The sequence below is a fragment of the Taeniopygia guttata genome, chromosome 3 (assembly GCF_048771995.1).
Source record: "Taeniopygia guttata chromosome 3, bTaeGut7.mat, whole genome shotgun sequence".
NCBI lineage: Eukaryota > Metazoa > Chordata > Aves > Passeriformes > Estrildidae > Taeniopygia > Taeniopygia guttata.
The window spans coordinates 68274258-68296248 of record NC_133027.1 but is presented as its reverse complement, the minus strand read 5'-3'; the positions used below and the strand labels follow the sequence as shown (position 1 = coordinate 68296248).

General features: G+C 35.8%; 1 protein-coding gene across 3 annotated transcripts in view; it reads left to right on the top strand.

Moving 5' to 3' along the window:
* WDR64 (WD repeat domain 64) overlaps positions 1-21991 on the top strand; it is a 65399-nt gene that overhangs the window by 1464 nt on the left and 41944 nt on the right. For 2 of the 3 annotated variants that reach the window (XM_030268210.4, XM_030268207.4), the window contains exons 2-12: positions 2-58; positions 5533-5688; positions 6694-6842; positions 7524-7654; positions 9914-10013; positions 10570-10673; positions 13377-13406; positions 15641-15748; positions 17346-17560; positions 18114-18248; positions 20385-20464. In XM_030268210.4, coding sequence (XP_030124070.4) covers positions 6695-6842; positions 7524-7654; positions 9914-10013; positions 10570-10673; positions 13377-13406; positions 15641-15748; positions 17346-17560; positions 18114-18248; positions 20385-20464 — 1051 coding nt within the window. In that variant the 5' untranslated portion in view covers positions 2-58; positions 5533-5688; position 6694. The remainder of the gene's footprint in view (position 1; positions 59-5532; positions 5689-6693; positions 6843-7523; positions 7655-9913; positions 10014-10569; positions 10674-13376; positions 13407-15640; positions 15749-17345; positions 17561-18113; positions 18249-20384; positions 20465-21991) is intronic. The other variant, XM_030268209.4, reaches the window with a different exon arrangement.

Below are 21991 nucleotides of genomic sequence, written 5' to 3'. Positions count from 1 at the left end.
GTGTTACTAAATGATCTAGACTAAGCATGAACTGAGACTGAAAACGTGGACGGTTGAGGTAGGTTTGATGTCTCTCAAAACAAACCTATGTACTAAGTATGGGCTTCTCATGACAGCGTATTTTATATGACAAATTACTACTGTAATACAAGACAGTAGGAATAAAGTCATAGGTCAGAAAAACACTGGTTAAAGTATCTATTCTTACTGATGTTAACTTTATTTATGATCCATGTTGTTAAATCCCTCATATACTGATGTAATCACTAATTAAAACTTAGTTTAAACAGCTAGTTCAGTCTATTTCTTCATCACCAGTCAACAGGGCTTTTCTCACTGTAAAGAGCAGCTTCCTTTCTCAAAATAACTTATATATTTTTTACCATAAAAACTGTATTTCCAGAACACATGACCTTCCAAAATTTCTGGTAATAGACCACAGTACTTAAGCATCAGTTTTAGGGAAGGCATGATTTTGTCTTTCTTCATCCACAAAAGAAATTTAACTGTGCATGACAGACCATGTGCAAATTTATTATGTCAATGCACAGTTACGGGTTTGTTTAGGACAGTCACTGCATTTTAAAAGTCTAACAATGGCATGACTGTACCAGATTAATACTACACCTCATTGAGAACAAGACATCTCTATCTTCTGCCTCTAAAGGAAAATCTTAAATTGTGCATCTTTTTATCCATGCAAAATGAAAAGCGAGAAAAGGTGATAAGAAGAATGGGAAAAATATAATGAAGTTATTAGTACATGCCAGTCAACATAGTGTCCATTGGCAGATTCCATTATACACTTAGGATTTCTAGGAGGTATTTCACTACAGCACCTGTCAGAAATACTGCCTCTAGATGTCTTTGAATTTATAACCTATGACTTGCATTTCATAAAGATCATATATCAGAATTCCTGGCTTGGGCTTTTTTTGTAGCAAAACTATATAGATCCATAGATGTGCAATCTCTCCAATGCTTTATTTGCAAAGGTCACTTTATTAATACTGTCAGGTTGCTAATGTTATTCAAGTGGTCTTGGATACTTCATGAGCAGAGTTCCATTTGTCTTCCAGTGTCACTTCTCATATGAGGCACGACAAAAAGAAATGCAGTTTTATTGTATCATCAGGTCAAAGCTGGAAACAGAACCCTGACCCCAGTTCTAGTCTAGATTCTGTTTTACGTAACCCACTCTAGAACCAATGCAGCTATGGTTTTAATAGACTGATTAATTCTTTAGTCAGTCCTTTTCTACTGCAAAAAGAGTTTTACCTTTACTTTTACCATTGCATGAAATGATACACCAGAACCCTAAAAGTGTATGTGTGCGACTTACTGGAAGTGCATCAAAGTACTAAACATGTCTGTTGCTGAGCTCATGAGATTAAAAATGTACTACAAGCAGGAATAGAAGGTCCCCAGTCCTGTACTACAAAAACAGTCTCTGAAACTCCAAAGGACTTCAAACATCTCTTCTGCAACAGTCCTTTTAACATGTCTGTTATGCACAATTCACATGGGGTAGAAGCATACATAGGCTGTAAATTTTCAGGTGGCCAACATATGCTTACATGTGCACAAGACAAACCTTAAAACCCAGCCTTGGAACTAATCATTCACAAGTACAAAGTCTGCAGATGTCTAGGACTATCTTCAAAAGTTTGCAATATTTAGTAATTTGGAATGCTTCAGCACAGCAGAGTATTGAGTGTCACATATTAGAGCTGAAGAATCTGAAGCAGAGTAAAGAAACTTTCAAAGTATCTGCTACTCTCTAAGCTTGGGTAGAAATACAAACCACAAATGTGACTCCCAGTTGTAACTACACCATTAAAAATGTCTGGGGTTTTGCAGTAAGAACATTGTGGGGTGGAAAAAGAGTGTTTTAAGGCATTCAAGAGACCTATTTCATTTTATGTACACTGACTTATGTGTTGCTTTCACTTATTTTCTCTGTTCTCTGTCTTTTGCTAGTGTACCTTTGAAGTCACAGGCTCTTTCCCATCTTTCCTGACAGAGAGTGAGCAGGAAAGTTTTCTGTCTGTATTAAATACATTTGTTCCAGGAGTCAGATAATGCTGTGGGTTTCATGCCTGTTTTGAACTTTGTAAGCTTATTATTTCCAAGGGCATGATATAGAGTCAGAATGCAGGCTGCTCAAAACCAAACCAAACCAAACCAAACCAAACTAAAACTTCCCAAAAAACTCTGGCTACCTAGCTTCAGCTTTTTTGGTTTTTTACAGTGTTCTCCTGGAATATTTTCTTTTCTTACACGTTGTTTTTTATATTCTTTAGCCTTAGAGGCAGATAAAAGCTGAGTGATTATTCACTGTATCTATATATAGCTGCAGGGTATATCCACAGAACAAGTGTGTGGACAGAAGAAAGCTTTCATCTGTTGCCGACCTCTTGGCATTAAAACAAGGCTTTCAATATAGATCTACATTTGTTGATAATGCAATTTTTTAAGTAAAAAAAAAACCAAAAATGCACATCCCTAAGGGCAAAAGTTTATAGCTAGTGCTTCATCTTGCAGAACTTGTAATCCTACATGTATAATCTAGTCCATATTGGGATGTGAATTTTAAATCCTAAAGCAGGTAAAGTGTTAATGTTGAAAGATTGTCAAAATATTCTGGGCTGAGAGAAGTGCTTGGCTCAGACACAGTTCACTGAAGCAAGCACAAGTGTTTTCAGTGGGGGAAGGGGACCCAAGCAGGCTGTCCTGGGGGGTGATGGTGAGCAGTCAGAGCATTTGTGCTGCATTTGGAAGTTGGCTGCAGCCTGTTTTGGATGTGTGAGCTCTGGTATACCTGACATGTATACAAAGAGCTGTACTAGCTGCTGGTGTGAGTCATCCCACCTTAATGATGTATTTGAAAGTTAAGCACTTAAGACCAGTAAGATGAATCACCCTCAGCCTTATTCAAGTCATCTTATGGGCCAGTCAATAAACATTGACTAGCGCATAAGATGACATGAATAATTAACTTTTAGATGCCTAAGTTAGATGAGATGAACTTCATCTTGGCTAGAGAAGCCTGTGTGGGACTGTGCTATGTGCTCAGGAGGCAGATGCATATTGATGCCTCTGTGGCACTTGTTTCCTGCAGAGTGGATTAAAAGAGGTGGTGATATATGCTTGTGCCTGCTGACATCCTGATGTCCTTGCTTGTACAGACACAGCTCATAAGGCAGGCTGAACTCTAAGCACTGGCATAGTATAACCATTATAAAACCGGCAACACTCGTGTTTGCAAGAGTAACATTTTTAAATTCATTTGTCATATAAACTGGGTTCTTTTAAGAAATCACTTTGCATAGTAGTTCATACTCATGCTGCAGCTTCTTGTTAGTGTGACAAACATAAAGTGAAAGTGTTTAGAAGCTCACTGCCTTGCTGTTATTTTCCAGAGCCTAACATACAAATCAATATATAGTCTACAGGAAGTGCAGTTTTTAAAACTATCACTTGGTTATTTCAGCTGCTGTTAGTGACAGAGGGGAGCACATGCACTTTATAGCAAGGAGCACAATACTGCTCATGGGATGTTAAAGAAAAGTGAAAAATTGAGCCAGTAGAAAAAAAGAGTGATCTAATGTAAATGTCAACATGATAGTGCCCCTTAAACGCTGTTTCATAGAAGAAACTTAATTTTTACAATGCTAAAATTTATTACTTGCCCAGTCCCATACTGGTCAGAGAGTTCAGTCAGTCTGAAGTAAAGCATCTCTATCCTGATTCAACTTAAATACAGCTAGGTTTAATGGGATGTTTATAAGGAAGAGATAGAAAAGGACGGGTAAGCTTATCAAAGAAAGCATCTTCAGGGACTGCTTTATTTTTTTTCCTTTTTAAATGGCTGGACTTGACCCAAATCAGAAACAGTCTTTTATGTCCCAGAGCCTCTTTAGGGACAACTAAGGCCAGTTTAGATCCCCTGTGTGATCTACTTCAGGTTGTTCTGAACCATCATTTTACTTGGGGAGAATTTGCTTTTGCATGAGACCACCAGGAAGAGTGACTGGCAGCCCAGTACCGGCAGGAAAAACGATCTATCACCTTTGCTGACTGTCTTCTTCGGTAGGTATGGGTTATTTGTTATGAGCTGTCAAATTACATGGTCAGAATTTTAAAACTTGCATGGCATTTCATAGACTTATGATAGTTATTGCGATAAAGATTGAAAATTATTGATTTGTCAAATTAGGTGCCAATCCTACAATGAACTTGCTGCAGCTGTTCTTTGCACCCATACAGACATATCATTATCTTTGTATCTGAGACTTTCTAATAACTGAGACTAATAAGATTATGTGGTAAGAAGAGTTGACAGAGTCAACTTCTGAATATACATCAATTATATTGTATTTCATATCCAGTGCTTTCCACACTATCAGTAAGAGAGACAGTGAAGGAAATGCTGTTCATTCAGTTAATGCTACTAATGCATTAGCCCTACTAATGTAGGGCTACTAATGCAAGGACTTCCTGACTCACCAATTAAATATTGAATTTGCCTTTTAGACTTTGCTTATCTTCTAATGCAATTCCTATCTTCTCTGCTTTTTCTTTCCAGTCCCCTCAGTCATCACATCTTATTTTTAAATTCTCTTGTACTTTTTTTTTTAACATTGAAGACAAAAGAATCAACAGGTACTGAAAGCAATGACTCCTCATTTGGGATTTCTTTGTGTTTTCATCATGTTACATAACATGAAGTTTCCACATGGGTTTTTGCAAGAGAGCAAAACACAGATTTCTGTTCTTAATTTCTCTGTTCTGAGGGTGGATGCTAAATACCCTTTAAGAAAACCTTTAACCACTGATATTGACTGGGAAATGAGAATATAACCTGATGTCATACAAACTTAGATAAGAGAGACTGGAAAAATTAATCAACAGGAAGCACTGCATAACAAGAATTCAGTGGAGGTAGTATGTCAAATATACCACAACTCTGACCAGGATATAGTATCTGACCAGCCACTGAGTACCTTGACCTATATAGGAAATATTTTCTTGGAGAATTACTGTTGGAACAGTAAAAATGTATCTTCAAGCTATCCCTCCCTTTTCCAGGCATCATTCTGATTTGCTGCTTTTCTCTGCCAATGTCTTTTCCTTATTCTAATAAAAAGAAATGCTCATTGCAGTAGAACAGAAGTACCCAGAAACTTTTGGGTTCTTCCCCTTTAAATGATAGAATTCCAGGCTCTTGGATTGCTTGTGTTAGGTAACATATCATGAGACACCATTATCCCTGAAGAACTAGCTATTTCATGCAGAACTATTTCCATGCATTATTTTTAGTAACTGTTTAATACCAATTAGTTGCTTTCCCTATATGATTAAAAAATGTCATTTAGCTGATATGCTGAGTGTGTGTGAAGACTACTTCCTTTTTTTGTTTTGTTTTTTTGAAGAAGTGACTGGAATATTCTTGAAACATACCTGTTTGATATCAATCCTCTAGATTGCTGTGAGGAAATATAAAATATAATTTCTCCTTTTCAACTACAGAATCTCCTCAGAGCTAAGACTCCTCACTCAGGAATTCAAGAAAGCCTTATCCAGTAAACCTGGCATCAACCTTGGGGGAAGTAATAGCAAAGTAGATCTGGAGATCAATAGCTAAAGAACAATACAAAGCAATTGATCAGTGTGGTCTACAGAAAAGTGAGTTTACCAAATAGTCTGAAATTTACCATTTGCCTATTAAGGTATAGCTCAGTAACATGGCATCAATATCCTTTAAAGATATTGAAAATATGAAAAATTTGCATAAGAATCACAATTATATCAAAACCTAAAGGAAAGGAGAAGTAGTCCAGGTAAAAAGGCCCCTAGTATGAGAATGTACCAACTAAATTAGTGAACATGTTACAAGAAAGGAAGCATAAGCCACACAAAGAGGCTTAAATTTTAACAGTTTATGCAATTACACTTTGAAGCAATTCTCCATATTTTTGTGTCTGAAGATCAACGCCTGGTGCCTTACTACAAGTTATACTTTAGAACAAAGTTTTGTGCTCTGTGTAGTGATCAATGGCTGATATTTATTGATCTGTAACATAAAGGAGGTGAAAGCAGAACTAAAGGTCAAATTTGTTCATGCAATTAATACATGCTCAATGCTCTCCACTCCTTCAGTTCTCTCCCCAAAGAGACATTTGGAAAAGTGTTACTAAAACCCTGGGGGAAAATACCTCTCTGGAGACACTCAAAAACCACCTGTATGCATTCCTGTGTCACCTGCTCTTAAGTGACCCTGCCTTGGCAGTGAGGTTGGACTGTTGGATCTTCAGAGATCCCTTCCAACCCTAACTATTCTGTGAAAAAAACATGAAGTCTTTCTGTAGCCAGTTGCATGAGATAAAATGAAATAATGTCACATGCTAGGTTACTTAGTGGTCCTGGTTCATGACCTGGACCACTAAGTAGGGAGTAGGACCTACTGAGTGAGTAGAATTCTGTGATGTGATGTTGTGACAGCCACAGTTCACTACAATGTTTGCCAGCTTGAGATGCTAAGCCAGGGTCTCCTCTTTTTTATTTTGTAATGTTTGCCATACCTGTCATGAAGCTGCATCTCACATGAACTCATATGGGAGTTAAAGGAACAAAGCAAGGCTTGGACATGGCTGTAAGAAGAGCTCTCCCTCTTGTCTTCTGTTCATAAAGGATGTCTGGAAAGAAGGGTGATAAGGAGGGTTGCCCTGCTCTTGAATTGATTGATTTCAACAATGCTTTGGAGCAGTTTCAGAATCTAGTTGAAAAAATGATCATCCAGAAGACCAAGGAGAGTTCAGGCTTGTATACTAAAGACAATGGTAAGAAATACTAATTCAGATGGTAAAATGTAATTTTCACATGGAGAGAACATATCACAGAGGGATGATAATTTCCTTCAAATTAATGTTCTAACTGTGTTTGATTTTTACAGGAAATAGAGAGATAGCACTGTGAAAGTTATTTTCTCCTTCTGCTAGGATTTCTGGCCAAATTATAAGGCCATGATGATCACTCAGAAAATATAATTGGTGGAGTTGCAACATATAGATGTTAGCATGATGCTAACTGTTTTATGTTTCCATAAAAGCACAAATTCGATAAATTATGTAAATACAGTAACTAATTGTAAATAATGAGGGTAAAATTTTGCTTTTCTCAATGCAAGTGGCTGTTGCTGCTTGAAAGGATAATCCCACACACCGCTCAGGTGCAAAAAACCAAATCAGAATTATGGTGAGTAAGGGAAGAAAAAAGGAGTGTGACATTTTTATCCTTTTATCTGTTTCCTGTCATAAATTGCAAATTAGGTAGTTTTGAAAAGAGAAAATATTAGGACTGATTTTTTTTTCTTTTCAAATGCTTTAGTGAATACAATGTGAGAAGCTGGAACTTCCATGGTTTGGTATTGAAGGAGAAATAAAACCATGAGTAGGGTGGATAAGAAAGGAATCTGTAGTTTTCTAGTTTTAAACTGTGTGGACGTTGTTCCTCCCATGCAGATGAGAGAGATTATGAAAAGTTCTATACAACCACACGAACACTTTTTGGTTCAGCAGTCAAGGATCAGGATATTCAGGCCTTTTTCAGGAAGGTTATGAGAAACCTTGATGAAAGACCAGAGTGGCTTGAGGTAAGAATTTCTAAGGTTTTCTTAAATATGAAAAACTAATTAGAATTTTAAATAGTGACAGTATTTATCTGTTGATTGTGTGTTGTTCATGAGTCTGTTTTCATGAGTTTCAAGGCAGAATGAGGCACTCTCTTGTTACTTATCCTAGCTGCCTAGCACCCAGTTTTTCACATTTTGCGAAAAAGTACTTTGTCGGGTTTTTTAAACATTTTTTATTTGCACATGTTTTGAGAAATGAACACTTGCTCTAGAAATGTGTCTTTTCTTAAGGTATTTACCATGGCTAGTGTTTCAGGTAACTGTTCTATAAAAATTACTGATTCTTAGATTGTTAGAGCCAATCCTTATCAAGAGCACCCTTCATCACATATTACTGCAAGACTTTTTTTGGTCGTTTCTTACCTGAAGACAGAATTCTGCAGAAGGGACATAACTCCCAGCACACAGTGACTTTCCTACGCTAGCATAGGAGGCATTGTAGTCATGGCAAATCCTTACAGGACTTAAAGTCTTATGGTAGGGTATTAGCAAGTGACATGAACTATAAATTTGTCAGCATATTTACATTTTATGTTACTCTGGAACGTCATCCTAATATTGGAACCTTGAAGATACCCAAGCATCTGTTCCTTATGTATTATCAACAATTGCTATAAAGTGATTTCCTAATATCATCCTAAAAGCAGTGTGTTCAGCTGTTTCTGTTTAATAGGGTTCTGTGTGGGAACATTTCTGGTTACTACCTTTCTTAACCATTGTTTTTTCTTACTGTGTCACATTAATCACATATTTTGCTCATGTCAGCCATTAAAGATTTCCTTCAAGGAGGGCTTAGGGCAAATCTGGAAAATAGCTGACAGTCTGAAGGACTGGTTGTCCTTTGTTTAGGTTAGCAGAACAGTAGCAAATTATGTTCAGGCTCATTAGTTTATAAGCGAAATAAGGGAAGCTCTGTGTGTTTGCTGGAGTGCGGATCATTTCCTCCAAAACCTTACTGAGTTTTTAATGCAGTCAGACTAGTTACCAAATTACTTAATTACATGAATAATTCAGCTATATAATCACAGAAGCAAGCACAGTATGGGGTGTAGTACAAGAGGTGAAGCCTCTTTAATTTCTTTTTGAAATCTGTGCATGATTTCCTTGGGATAAAATTCCCCAGAACCCTTTCTATGAGCATTTCTCAAATTTTACCAAGTGTGAGCTGACTGATGATAGTCTTTTAATATGGCTTGCCTATAAACTGTCTTGAAAACATGGATGTATGATAGCTAATAATTGTGTATATGGAAAGGAGGGAGCTGTGAAGTGAAAGATAAAGAGTAATGCTGTGTGAGAGGTTTTTTTTTTGAAAGACGTGCATCTGAATCTCTCAAAGAATGAAAATGGGAGTTCTATTGTATAACATGGAAAATACTGAACTAGAATAAAATACAACGTTTTGTCTCCCATCCAAAGGGACATTGCTTTTAGAATTCATGAATGGAAGTATATATAATGTCTATAATATGAGAAAGGAGTTTAAAAATCTGTACTGCTAAGTGGGACTCATTTACTAAAGAAATGACTAAATTGCTATTGGGTACAGAGCTTGAGATTTGTAGAACATTTCCACTGAAAATTTCACACCCTGGAGTAGAAATAAGCTGCTTACCTGACTATCCTGTGCAGAGATCTTCATCATGTTCAAATGGAACATTGTCAGACTTAGGGAGATGGCCAATAAAGGATATTTTAAATTGTCTTTACATTACATTTCTTTTCAAGCAAATGGAGATGTACATATCTTTATGGAAAAGCTCTTCTGTGTTGGCTAAACCACTATGCTGCATTGAATGTCTTTGTTTATAAATATGGAGTTGTCTCTTTTGTGTGCTTTTTGCTAGTTTTGTTTGGTTTTTTTTCTCTAGTTGAGGTAGGTGGAACTGGAAATTGGAAATTGAATATGGTTATTTAGAAAGCAAAACTGTACTAACAGCTTTAGAAAATAGATGGGCTGTATTCCTAGAAGTCCTGTGTAAGCTGACTTCTTTACAAACATTGAAGAAAGATTGTGCCTGAGTATCAGATCTCAGCAGTCTAAAGTCATATTGACAGCTAATGGTTAAAGGAAATAATACTAAGGTACATACTCAAAGAATATTAAATTATTAAAGTGTGAGATAACTATATGACGTCATATATATATATATATATATATATCTTCCAGAAGTAGTTTTGAAATAAATTATTTGTTTAGTTCTATTTTGTTTTGTTTAGATTTTTGGCTGTTTCAGAAGAGCAAATGGTGGCATGTCTTCCACATCAAAAGAAAGCATGGTTTTGCTTGTATCTGAAAAACAGCAGATTACTCATTCAGGTGACATACTTCACCTTACATCAAAAACTCTATTTTTTCTAATGCCGTATGCTGCTCACTTTCTTGAAAGTAGGGTGATAAAATCCCATGTCTGTCTTTGCATCTTCTTATTTTTCTTCTTCTTCTTCTCCTTCTTCTTCTCTGTTCCAAAATACATGGGTTTTTACTAAACATTGAACACTCCACTGCTGCATTTTCCAGTTCTCCATATTCCTAAATTATTTTGAAATTATGATTTTTTTCTGAATCAGACTATTCATTTATGCAGTTACACATTGTCTTTCTGGGTTTTTTTAAATATGGAGGAAGAACTGGCACATCCAGAATTACAATTTTAATGACATTTAAAATGCAACGTGATTAATTTAACCAAGTATGGGATAATTTATGATATATTGCATCACTGCCTTGCCTATGACACCAAAATGCTCGTCAGGAAGAGACACTGTTCTTACTATTATAGTCCTATTTGTTTATGTTCTCCTTACTAATATACTTCTATTTTTTTATGCTTTCCATGTCTGTAAGATGAAGAGTAATATTTTGTCATTGACAGTTGTCAAGAGAAAAGATGTGATCAAGGGTATAGTGAAGGTGCCCCTCCTGCATCTCACAGTAACAGCTTCTCAGAAAGGAGTGCTAACTGTTTTTAGAAAACAGGTAATTCTAAATCAAACTCTTTTATTATTCCATTAGCAGTACATAGGGGACCTGATTGGACTGTGATCTAGCATTCAAATTTTCTCATTAAAAAAACTACACATCTTTCTTATCAAAGTTAACTTTTTCTATATTTTTAAGTACAGCAGAAAATATACATTGTTCTTTCCAATTACAAACCTACTAGACAGTCCACACAAGTTGATAGAGATGGGTCATAATAGACATTCTTCATAGAAATTCCTTTAATAGAAAATAATCTGTGTTTCTGTTTAGAAAAGATTTCCATAAATAAAAAATATTATAAAAATATAAATAAAAAACTTTTAGATATAGAGTGGAAATCAGAGCATTAACTGTTTTCTACAGCTACTGAAAATATCTAGAAGGGACGGAGACAGTTGTTTGCAAATAAGATTTATTCAGTACAGCAACATCTAGAAGCTTGAAAGTCATGAGTTTTACAACAGTCTGCATGACACTGGCTCACACTTAGTTCCCTCATCAGTAAAACATATGGAGATCTGTACCATTTTAAATAGGAATTCAGGATTAAAATGCTGTTAAACTAGTTTGTACATTAATTTCCCAGATAATTATATTACTATTTAGTGGTATGCATCTATAGAGGCTATGATATAGAATGTGTCATACAGAAACCCAGGCTATCACACATCTATGCTTATTGGTGCTTTACATTTGTAAAATTTTAATGTAACCAGTTCCTTGAAATTTATTTCAGGCAATGCAATAAAACTTTAAAGCAGCACTAATGTTTTCTAGGGGTTTTAGCTAATTGGTGCATAATGCTTATGACAGGAGCATTTAAACCAGAAAGGACTCCTGTGGATGATTAAATAACAAAGCAGTACTGCAGTTTTGGTAAACACTGAAATAATTTATTTGAAAGCCTGTCCTCCAGAACATTATCCCACTTTTGTACCTATGAAAAATAATTTCCCAAAGTATAAGATTAAAAACAGCTCTCCTTCCTACCCTCTACCCGCCCCTGCTATTTTCAAGTTGAATTGCTGCCTCCTCATAGGCTGGACTGATGTTATCTGACATCAGTGACTGTAATGTATATTATTTTACACCCAGCTGCTTAACACAGTGAATTAAGGACTTCAACTCTCATTTATAAAACTATGTGCTGAAAATGACTAAGTCATTGTGATAGCCCCAAGATGTGCCAAGAGAGGATTGGACTGGATATTAGGAATAATTTCTTTATCCAAAGAGTTGTCAACCACTGGAACTGCCTAGGGAAGTGGTTGAGTCACCAACCCTGGAGGTATTCAGAAGATGTGTAGAAGTGGCTGTTGGGGACATGATCTAGTGGTAGACTTGGCAGTGTTAGTTTTACAGTTGGACTTGATAATCTTAAAGATATTTTCCAGTCTTCATTATATTATTATTATTATTAATGATAATAATAACAATAATAACAATAATAACAATAATTAATAACAATAATAACAATAATAACAATAATAACAATAATAACAATAATAACAATAATAACAATAATAACAATAACAATAACAATAACAACAACAACAATAATAATAATAATAATAATTCTATTTGAGGGCTAACCATTGCTTTCTTTAGTGAATGTGGGCTTAATATGACTCAACACCTGTATACAGCTTTATACCATCAACTACTTCCAGGTTACTCCAGAATATGAGACACTTACATTGCTCAGGTTCTCAGATGGATACTGCCTTGACCTGCACATAAGACCTGTAGGAGTAGGCAGCCTTAAGGACACATTTTAGTTACTGTAGATAAAGCCAAGTCTGATACAGTGCATGGATATCCATCTCTGGCTAACAATACTCTTAAACTCTGCTCAAAGGCTGTCCATGATGACACCTGGCATCTCACTTCTATGGGAAGAAAGACTTGCTCCTGGCTTCTTGGTTTATGAAATGTGGAATTGCTGGGATGGAGATGAGATGCCGTTGAATAATTCCTGATGAGCGACAGGGACAGGGGCAAGAGGAGGTGAAAAATCATCTGTGGGTGTTTCAGAAGGGAAAAGGTTGAAACTGCTTTTGAAAACTTAGTAGTTTTGTTAAAAGACGTAGAAGATAACCCTGTCTCTGCTGGACAATGATGACACTTTAAACACTTCAGGTTTTCAGCCACACGTTACACTGTCTCCCAGTAGTTACCTTCGGTGAAAGGTGCTGTACCAATGTGGTTATTCCTGTTTGCAGCCTGAAGTGCTGCTTCTGCCAGGGATTTTGCTGGCACTGGTTGACGTGGCATTGGGTCAGTGTTAGCTTGGGTTTCTATATGATAAATCTTATTTCTCACAGGAGTTGATGCTGTTTTAGCTCTCAAAAACCATTAAAAGCACAATTTCATCAGAAGACCAGCTGATCTGTACTCTTATATGTTGTAAAACTGAGGAGTTTTTACTTATTTTCCTCACTTTGACATCTCAATGTAGAAACTTCAAACCAAACCAGAAACTATGAAACAATTGTGAGGGAAAGAGAAGTTTTAAATTCTTCACAATATAAAGGGCAACAGACATTAGGCCAGTTAAGGATCTTTCTCAGATCTTAACCACCAGCTCTTTCAGTTAGCAGTTATTGTTCTGATCAGCCTGTGAAGAGATGACTCTGTTTAGACTTTTAATTTAAGCACTACCTTGTTATTATGACAATATCTTTCTTGATTTTTCAGATGAAGGTTCTGACAACCATCAATATTGAAGTAAGTTCTTTTTTTTTTCTCCTTCCTGTTAAATAATTTTAAGTAAAAATCAGCAGGTACTAGAGTGAAATAAGTAGAAACTGAGCATTATTCTAATGCCGATTCTAACTTTGAGACTTCTGCCTGATTTTTCATAGCGTGCTGTAGGTCAAATAGTTTCACTTTATTCCTTTCAGTTGTTGAAACAATTGAGTAACTTGCTTTCTTTCCTCTGATAAATGAAGCCTCAGATAAATACTTCTTTTTCTGCCAAACTATCCTTTACCCATTACCTTGCCAGAACTTTCTCTTCTAAAATCCAGAACTTCAATTGTCACTGTAAAATTTAAGTAAGTAAAATTTTAAGTTTGTTAATGAAAAACAGTTCTACACTTTCCTAGATAGATGACTGGCTACACAGTGTATACATTAAAACTTTGTGTTTACACTGGGAGTATCACTGCAGATTTTAGGTAACGAACTTCTTTCAGATGACCTGTGGACAAGAGACATCAGTCTTAGCAAAGTGATGTGACCCCTCATCCTGAAAGTCAATGTGGCTATCTTGTGCCAGGAGGCAGTGCCTTTTGTTGGTTCTCTCTTACATATTGTGGGAGTTCTAAAATGCAACAGAAGTACTCCAGACCAGAGGCCCTACTACTTCAACTCAGAAAACAGGGCTTCAGTTGTGTTAAATGTATTGCAAGGGCTGATTTGACCTGTGGAATCAGTGCAGAGAGGTAACTCTGAGAAATATTCTTGAGACCAACTGACTTTTGGAAACTTGGACTAGAATTTGAGCTTCTACAGAAGTGCTACAGGAGTGAATTTTAGTCATTCCAACCTTGCTTGTAGGAACCACTTTCCCCAGTTCAAATATGCAAAGGTAGGATCTCCCCCAGGGACGCCAAGGGAAAGACGATGGAAGAAGCTGGAGTGCTAGCCTAATGCTGCAGTGGGCTGAAGGGTCCCTTTCCTTTCTGAACACTAAGCACTTGTCTTAAAATAATTCCTCAATTAATGTGAAGGGCTTTTTGCTGTGAAAGTAGGACAATATTTGGCAGCTGTAGCAGTATTAGGCACCATTGGAAGACATCTTTACCATAAAACGTGTGAAAGAAGGGGGAAAAGATAAAAGCTCTTGAGTGACAGGATGGAATAAGAAAATAATGAAAGGGTTGATCTGGTGCAGCTGCTTAGTTTGTCTGTCAAGTATAGCAGCACTAACAAGAGGAAATTCTTATAACCTTTCCTCTGAAGCTGAAATCTGTTACTTTGCATCATCACAAGCCAACACAACTAATTAGTGACAGCTACAAATGTAAAATCTTTTTCAAGCCATTTAGTCATTGTTATCTGACGCTATTATAAGAACCTCAAAAAGCCACTGTTAACAAACACTTCCATAAGAATTACCAAACAATCAACACGGCCTCTGCAGAAGTGACATTTTCCACATGTTTATTGTAGTAAAGGGCACAAAAAAATTCTCGTAAATGTATTACCACTTGCCCACAGATCATTAGGAAGGAGAGAAGCTTTCTCCTGTAAGAGAGTGTTGATATCCTCTGTCAGGATTTTGGACCCTTTACACTAAGACCAAAATCAATATTGTGTACAACAATCAAATTAAAAGTAGAAACATCAGGAGTCTGATCTCTACTTTGCAAGAGAAATTGTTTTACATTAATATCTATATAATAGGAAGTATATTTGAACAATAGCTTAATATAGGCACATGTATATATTTGTAAATAGTTGATCTACCTTTGGAAGAATTAAAATTATTTAATGAAGTTACTTATTTTCATAAACATTCATTTCAATTTTGTTTTTATAACTGAAATTTTGAACTGCCTTTAAATTTCTTTTGTTTCAAACCAAATTGTATTCAGGTAAAAGCTTAATCTGCTTTACTATGGATGTTTTAGCTTAAGCTTTCTCTGCTCAGAGTGCTTTTCCAGAGTGTCATTACAGTTTGACTAACACTAGATGTTTATTGTGTCTTTTCCTGTGCAACATTTGTGCCTCTCAGGTGAGTAATGGATAACAGAGGTTGAGCCTGGTACCTCTGTAAATTCATATATGAGCTATTCCTGGAGTTAGAACTCTCAGTGGAACTAGACCTAGCATGTGTTAGTGCAGAGTATATGTGATTTATGTGCAAATGGTTTAAAATATGTACTTACATGATAGAAAAGTTGATAAATTTACAGAGAAAATCCTTCTTTAGCTACTCGTTTTATTTTCATCAGGATACTGCTTGGATCACTGGATGTGATTTCCTGCCTAATCTGAAATATGTTGTGGCTGTAACTGAAAGCACAATCATTCTCTGGGACTATAAATCAAAAGAGAGCAAGGTACTATGTTGGATCAGACAAATGCCAAAATGAAACCTGAAAGTTGACCAGTCTTTGTTTCCAATATACTTTCACATCCCTTTGGTCTAACAGGATGAAGGCTTTTCACTTTTGTTGTTGTAGGAACTCAGTGAAACAGTGGAATTCACACTAAAGGAGTATACTCTCTACATGCCAAATGGGATTATTAAAATATATTAAAAGTTTGGAAGAAAAATAAATTTTTACACTATGGTGCAAACAAACCCCCAAAGAATTTCTTTTCCATATGTATCTAGTGCATATGTGTGCATCTGTGCACGTAGAATGTGTGCATGGGCATACATAGATCTCAGAATCTGTTAAGAATCAAGGAACAGGAATATAACACAGATTCTTTTTGAGGTAACTTCCTGATTTAAAGAAAATATTTCTTTATATATTATGTTTTGTTCAGGACTTTCTAAGATAAAAAACATTTTGATGTTAATAATGTATGTCCAAATTGTTAAAGTTTTCTTTAATGTCTTATGCATTTTTGCTGACCCATATCTTAGTTTTTTCTTCCTGTTCCTGGAACTTCTCTTGGAAATTTCAAGTTAGCTGAGATGATGAGGAGAAGCAAAGTCATTATTTTTTGGATAAGATTTTTTAGGATTTTTTTTTCCAGTATTAAAGGGTTGCTTCCCAAGGTCAGGCAGGTCAATTTAAATATTTTTGCCAGTTCAATTCAACTTCTTGGAGGAAGTTGAATTATTATTTGACTCCACCTATTATTGTCCAAGTTCCCTCCACTTATTACATCATTGAGATATGCAGGTATCCTGTTGATGAATAGTTGCAGCTCTCTTTCAAGACCACAGAAATAATATATGGACAGTCCTATCTCTATTACTTCTCCAATGTTTCTGTGCTACACAGACAGCATTGATGCAGTTAATTCATGGCATGTGAACAGTTATCAGCTTACGTTGGCAAGGATGCTTTAGTCAAATAACAGATGGAGTCAGGCAGTAGAATCAATAAATAATGTAATGCAGATGACCCTGAATCCCATTCCTGGGCCTTCTAGCAAAATACCACAGTGTCTTGCAACTGTATTCATTCCTACTATCTCCATGCTTCAAAAATTGAAACACCTGCCTGTACTGGTACACTCTACACTCCTAGGCTGTATTATTAATTAGGAGTCTGGTATAGATTGTCCCTGTGTATTACTGCTAAATTTTGTGGTTTGAATTATTCTCTAATTTAGTTATTTCCAATTTTCTTTTAGAGAGCATCTTATTTTTGAACAGGAAACCATATACAATCTTAGCAAGTACACCATCCCACATAGTATGCAAAGATCCTTCCTAGAATTTGCAATTAATACTTCTTCACTGAAATGCAAAAAGCTACCTATGAAACAAAATCTTCCTGAAACCTCTAGGATTTGCTTTTAACTCCACTTCTTGATGGTCTTCCATGAGTTTCTTATACCAGGAAACATTTAACACAGGGGAAGCTTGAAAAAACAAAGGCAAGATTTGAATGCTGATTTAACTAGATAAGCATGATAGATGCAATTTAAGGACCCTCATGCAATATCTAATAATATCTCTACCATATTCCACAGAGTGATGGCTTTGTCATCAAACCAATGAAAAATTGTCTGCTCTGTGTTTGCACGGTGACTGTGGCAGATAACCTGGCTAAGGATACCATCTTAATGGGAGATGATAAGGGTTATGTTTATCTGCTTACTATCACCAGTGATGACTTCATAATGAAACAATCTAAAGCTGAAAAAGAAGCACAGTTTAAAGTCTTGGATGCCGAATCTTTTGACATGTAAGTTGCTTATGATAAAATATTTTCAGTCTTGTATTTTGTTTTTTGGGTTTTTTTGTTTTTTTGTTTTGTTTTTTTTTTTTTTAATTTGGGTTTTGTTTGCCCTAAGTGGAGGATTAGCTTCTGTTTCTAAATTAAGCCCATCTAACCAAAGAAAATAATTTTTCAAACTCAGTATGATTTGCTTCTTGTTTCATGAAGGAAATGCCATAATTTTCAGCAGAAGATTTTACAAGAGGTCTTACAACTGAGAGGATGCAGAATACAATTCAAGGGGAGAATTCACAATTGCTGTTATGCAGTTTGACAAAGGAACAGCTTTATTGTGCCCAATGAGATAGAAGCATGATTGTGATAAGAAAGGAGCATGGTTCTACCCTGACTTTCTCTCTGCTTGCATTTGAGCTGGAAAAGTTGTTCTGTATCTGCCTTGGATACTAAATGCTAGCATTGGTTTTGTATATAATCTCACTGATAAAATTCCTGTCCACCTAGGGACACATCACAGTAGTTGCTATTGTAGCCTAATAACAGTCTCCATTTTTATTCCTAGTCCTAAACGCAAGCTACATGATGACTGGGTTGGGAAGATTAAGTATTTTTCTGCCCTAAAATGTTTTGGATCCTGCTCCACAGACAGTACTAATTCGTTTGTTTTGGATGACATAAAGCGACTAGAGGACCATTTGTAAGTATCTGACATCTTCTAGAAAACAATAGATCTTCTGATTTATAACTCTGCTGGAGATCAGTGCCTCATAAGATGTGCTCTTGTTATATTGAATCTGCCTTTTCTATTAGCATTTCTGATAAAAACAAAAATACAATTGTTTAAATGCTTGGATATTTTTGTATGCTAGCTTTTGATATAGGAGAGAACTGTTCATATATGTTGAATACTCCAAACCCTTAAAATATGTTATGTTGACAATGTTGTCTCCTCCAATTTCTCCTCAGCAAGCAAATTTTAGTTAGAAAATTGATTGGTTTGTTGCAGATATGTCATGTAGCCATTCATTTAAAATTTATACAGTCAAAAATAAACTCAACTAAATTTTATTTACAGTTTTATTTTCACAAGTTTGAGTTATAGAAGATTAAACCAAGAACACAATTTATTCTAAGGGCTGTGAAGTGATTTTCCTATGCAGCAAGAAAAGCAGTTATGGCCTCCTTATTTGTGCCAAGTCCTTATTCATATGGCTCATCAGTGCTATTAGCTGATTTAACTGATTTAACCAAACTTAATTAGTCTGTGAATTTAGAAAACTTCATAGCACAGTAGATAGATGAAATTATATTTAGACAACTGAAAAATTACACAGCTGTTAAAATGAAATTAATAGTCCTAAAAATAGCTATAGATCAAATCACTTGGAAATGTCCGGTTAATAAATAACTAGTTTAAAAATATGATTTACTGGTTCTAACAAAAGAAATTTCCCCAGTTAATTTTGTAGCAAGGAATTGTTTTCGTACACAAAGAAGGATGCAATGCATCTTCTCTCTTATGGGACTTAAGTTTGTTTGTCAATAATGACTGATGAACAGCTACAATATTTTCTTGCAAAGTATCCATAAAAGAGAGGTATGGATATGATCACAAGGTGCTTCTGTTACAAGGCCATGGCTTGAGCAGGACTTCACAGTGCCAGAATCCCTTATTCCCATTGATCTTGGAATAGTATCAAGACTATATCAGTATCAATAGTATCAAGTCCATTAAAAAGCTAATGAACAATTATATAGAAGTATAAAAGGTAAAAATCCTTAGGAAATCTGTTAGTCATACATTTAAATCAATTAATTGTTATTTTGTCCTGTCAAGAGAAATAAGACTTCTCTGTTAAAGTTCTGGAAAGAAATCTTTTCTCCCTCTAAATAATAGGAAGCAAACAGCCTTTTATTTACACCTGCCTAGAAATAGCAAGCTCTTTCATTAATTCCTCAAAGTTTCCAGAGTCTTATCTCAGATTTACTGCCACCCCTATTTATGGTTTTCAGTATTAATGGCTTCTTTATCCCAGAGTAGATGAACTAATACTTGTTTGAATCTCAAAAGAAAAAATTTAAAGTATTCACATTTGGTTCTGTACAGCTTATTTACACTGGCAGTCATTGTTTCCTGGGAGTGACAGGTGTTAACCCAGCTATTGCTACATCCAAAAGCAATAAAATATTCACTCATTAGCAGCAATGGATGAAACTTGGAGAGACAAGCATAAGATTTAGAAGGGCCACTGAGTCAATTTCAGTCTGTGTTGGCTGTTTGAATTCTCATGCTTTAGCAGTGAATGCAGTAGAATAACTGTTGAGTTTCAGATACTTGTGATCTCTTCATGTTGACATACAACACAAAATAGGTCATATAAGGCCTATTCATTGTACAGTACATTATAGAGAAGCAACAGTAAAGTAACTGTGCTTACTTAATGTACCATTGAGATCACAGCAGACCTTCATGTCTGAAACAAGCAAACACAGTTTCTTTGGTATTTTTCCTCAGTGATAAACTGCTTTAAGCACACAAGCTTATGTGCAGCTTACTTTGCCAAGAGCTGCCGTTTCAGGAGTCTGTTTGGAGTTTGCCTGTTTAAAGATTCAGGTGTGCAGATCAGATATTTATTTCTTCAATGGAAAGTGCACTCTGTTCCTGTTTCGTTGATGCCAGGATCACTCTAAGTTTCTGTTATAAATCAATTTGCTTTTAACATGAGGTTGCATACATTATGCAAACAGCTATTCTGTATACTGCAGAAGAATAATGACTGTAGATGGGATTTTATGAATATTTCTCACGTGATTATTTTATTAATTATTGCAGACCTGTAAAGGAATTTTCTGTCCCTAAAGGAGTAAATGCCTTCACATACTGTGGAAAGGCAAAAGTCATTGTCACTGGAGGTAAGTATTGGGTTTTTTCCAAGAGATTGTTCTAGAAAAAAATTGTGAATTTTTTTATTTTAGTTAAATAATATCAAATAAAGCTGAGTTAACATCTTAAGAATTTCAATAATGGCTGGCTTCTGCCAACAATTAGAGTAAACAGAGGCCTTGCTTTTAATTTCTCTCAGCCCTTGTCTGAAGAGACATACTTCCTGACAGCAATCTGTCAAGGGCTCCATCTGGGTTTGATTTAAGTATCGTTTATATAATAAACCAGAAGAAACAGTATGTTCAACTACTGTAAGGTATCTTTCCAAGTCACCGTGGCCTTGACCAGGTTATACACATTATTCCTTGCAGTATCGGCAGAGCTTCCACCCTATTACTCTCCCACCATCCTTTCATATCTTAAGCAGTCACATTGGCCCATCTTATTAATTTCCATTGGTCTCTCTGGTCATATTTCCCCAAAGTGTTACTGCTGGTTCTTTCTCCCAAAGCAGACTGCAGAAATGGCACTCTTACATACACTTTTCCCCTGTTAGCCAATAATTTTATGGGCCTGTCTACTGCAGTGATCATGTTTGATGCTGCAGAAAAGCACTGGAGTATGGCAGCAACCTTGTTTATATATTGTCTGATAGGCTGGTGCCCTTGAGTGACATTGATGCTGCTTTTCTTCAAGTCTTTATTGCTTAAAACTTTGTTAAAAATTGCAATAGGAAACATAAGAATTCTAACATCTCTAGACAAAAGTAGTACTAAAAAATGGCCAAGACTCTGCTGTCCAGCCTTGATAAAATACATGGCAATCTAATATACATGGCAGTATATGGGACATAATGCAATTCATGTTGAATTGTAACAGTTTACCAATAGGAAGACAGTGAAAGATATCAAAATAAATATCAGGCAGTTCTATTGATTTTCTAGACAAAAGATTTAAAGGAAAAGCTGTAGAAGAGTTATTAGTAAATTTTGAAGTTTAACTTTGGAGGAGATGCTGCTTACACTGATTACCTTGTCACAATAAAAAAGCAGTCTGGAGAAATTTATTGATGACACAAAGTAGGGAGGTCCTATTTAACAAAATGTGGGCACTATTTCCTACAGGTACAACAGGAGGATTTTGCTGTAGTAATAAAACCAGGGTAAAATGTCCGAATAGGAAAAAATGTCACAGGAACTAGAAAAAGTTTCTTTTACACACTGAAAATTCTTCTTCCAGAAATAGCAGAAGAGAAAAATCTGGATAAACTTTCTAAGAAAATTATAATAGCTGTGGTAGGCCAGACCAAAGGTCTTCCTAATGCACTCAGCCCACTTTGTCAGTGACCAGCAGTAAACACTTCTGACACAGAAAAGAAATAGGATAATCATGCAGCATTACTTGCCCAGGTGCATGTGCTGGTGCTGGTTCTGTCTTGCTGATATGAACCACATTTGAGAAAGATTAGTTCAATATAGAAAAGTATGTTGAATATAGAAAAAGGGTGGGGAAAGGGACCATAACAATCATCAGGTCCAACTCTTAAGTGAATGGCC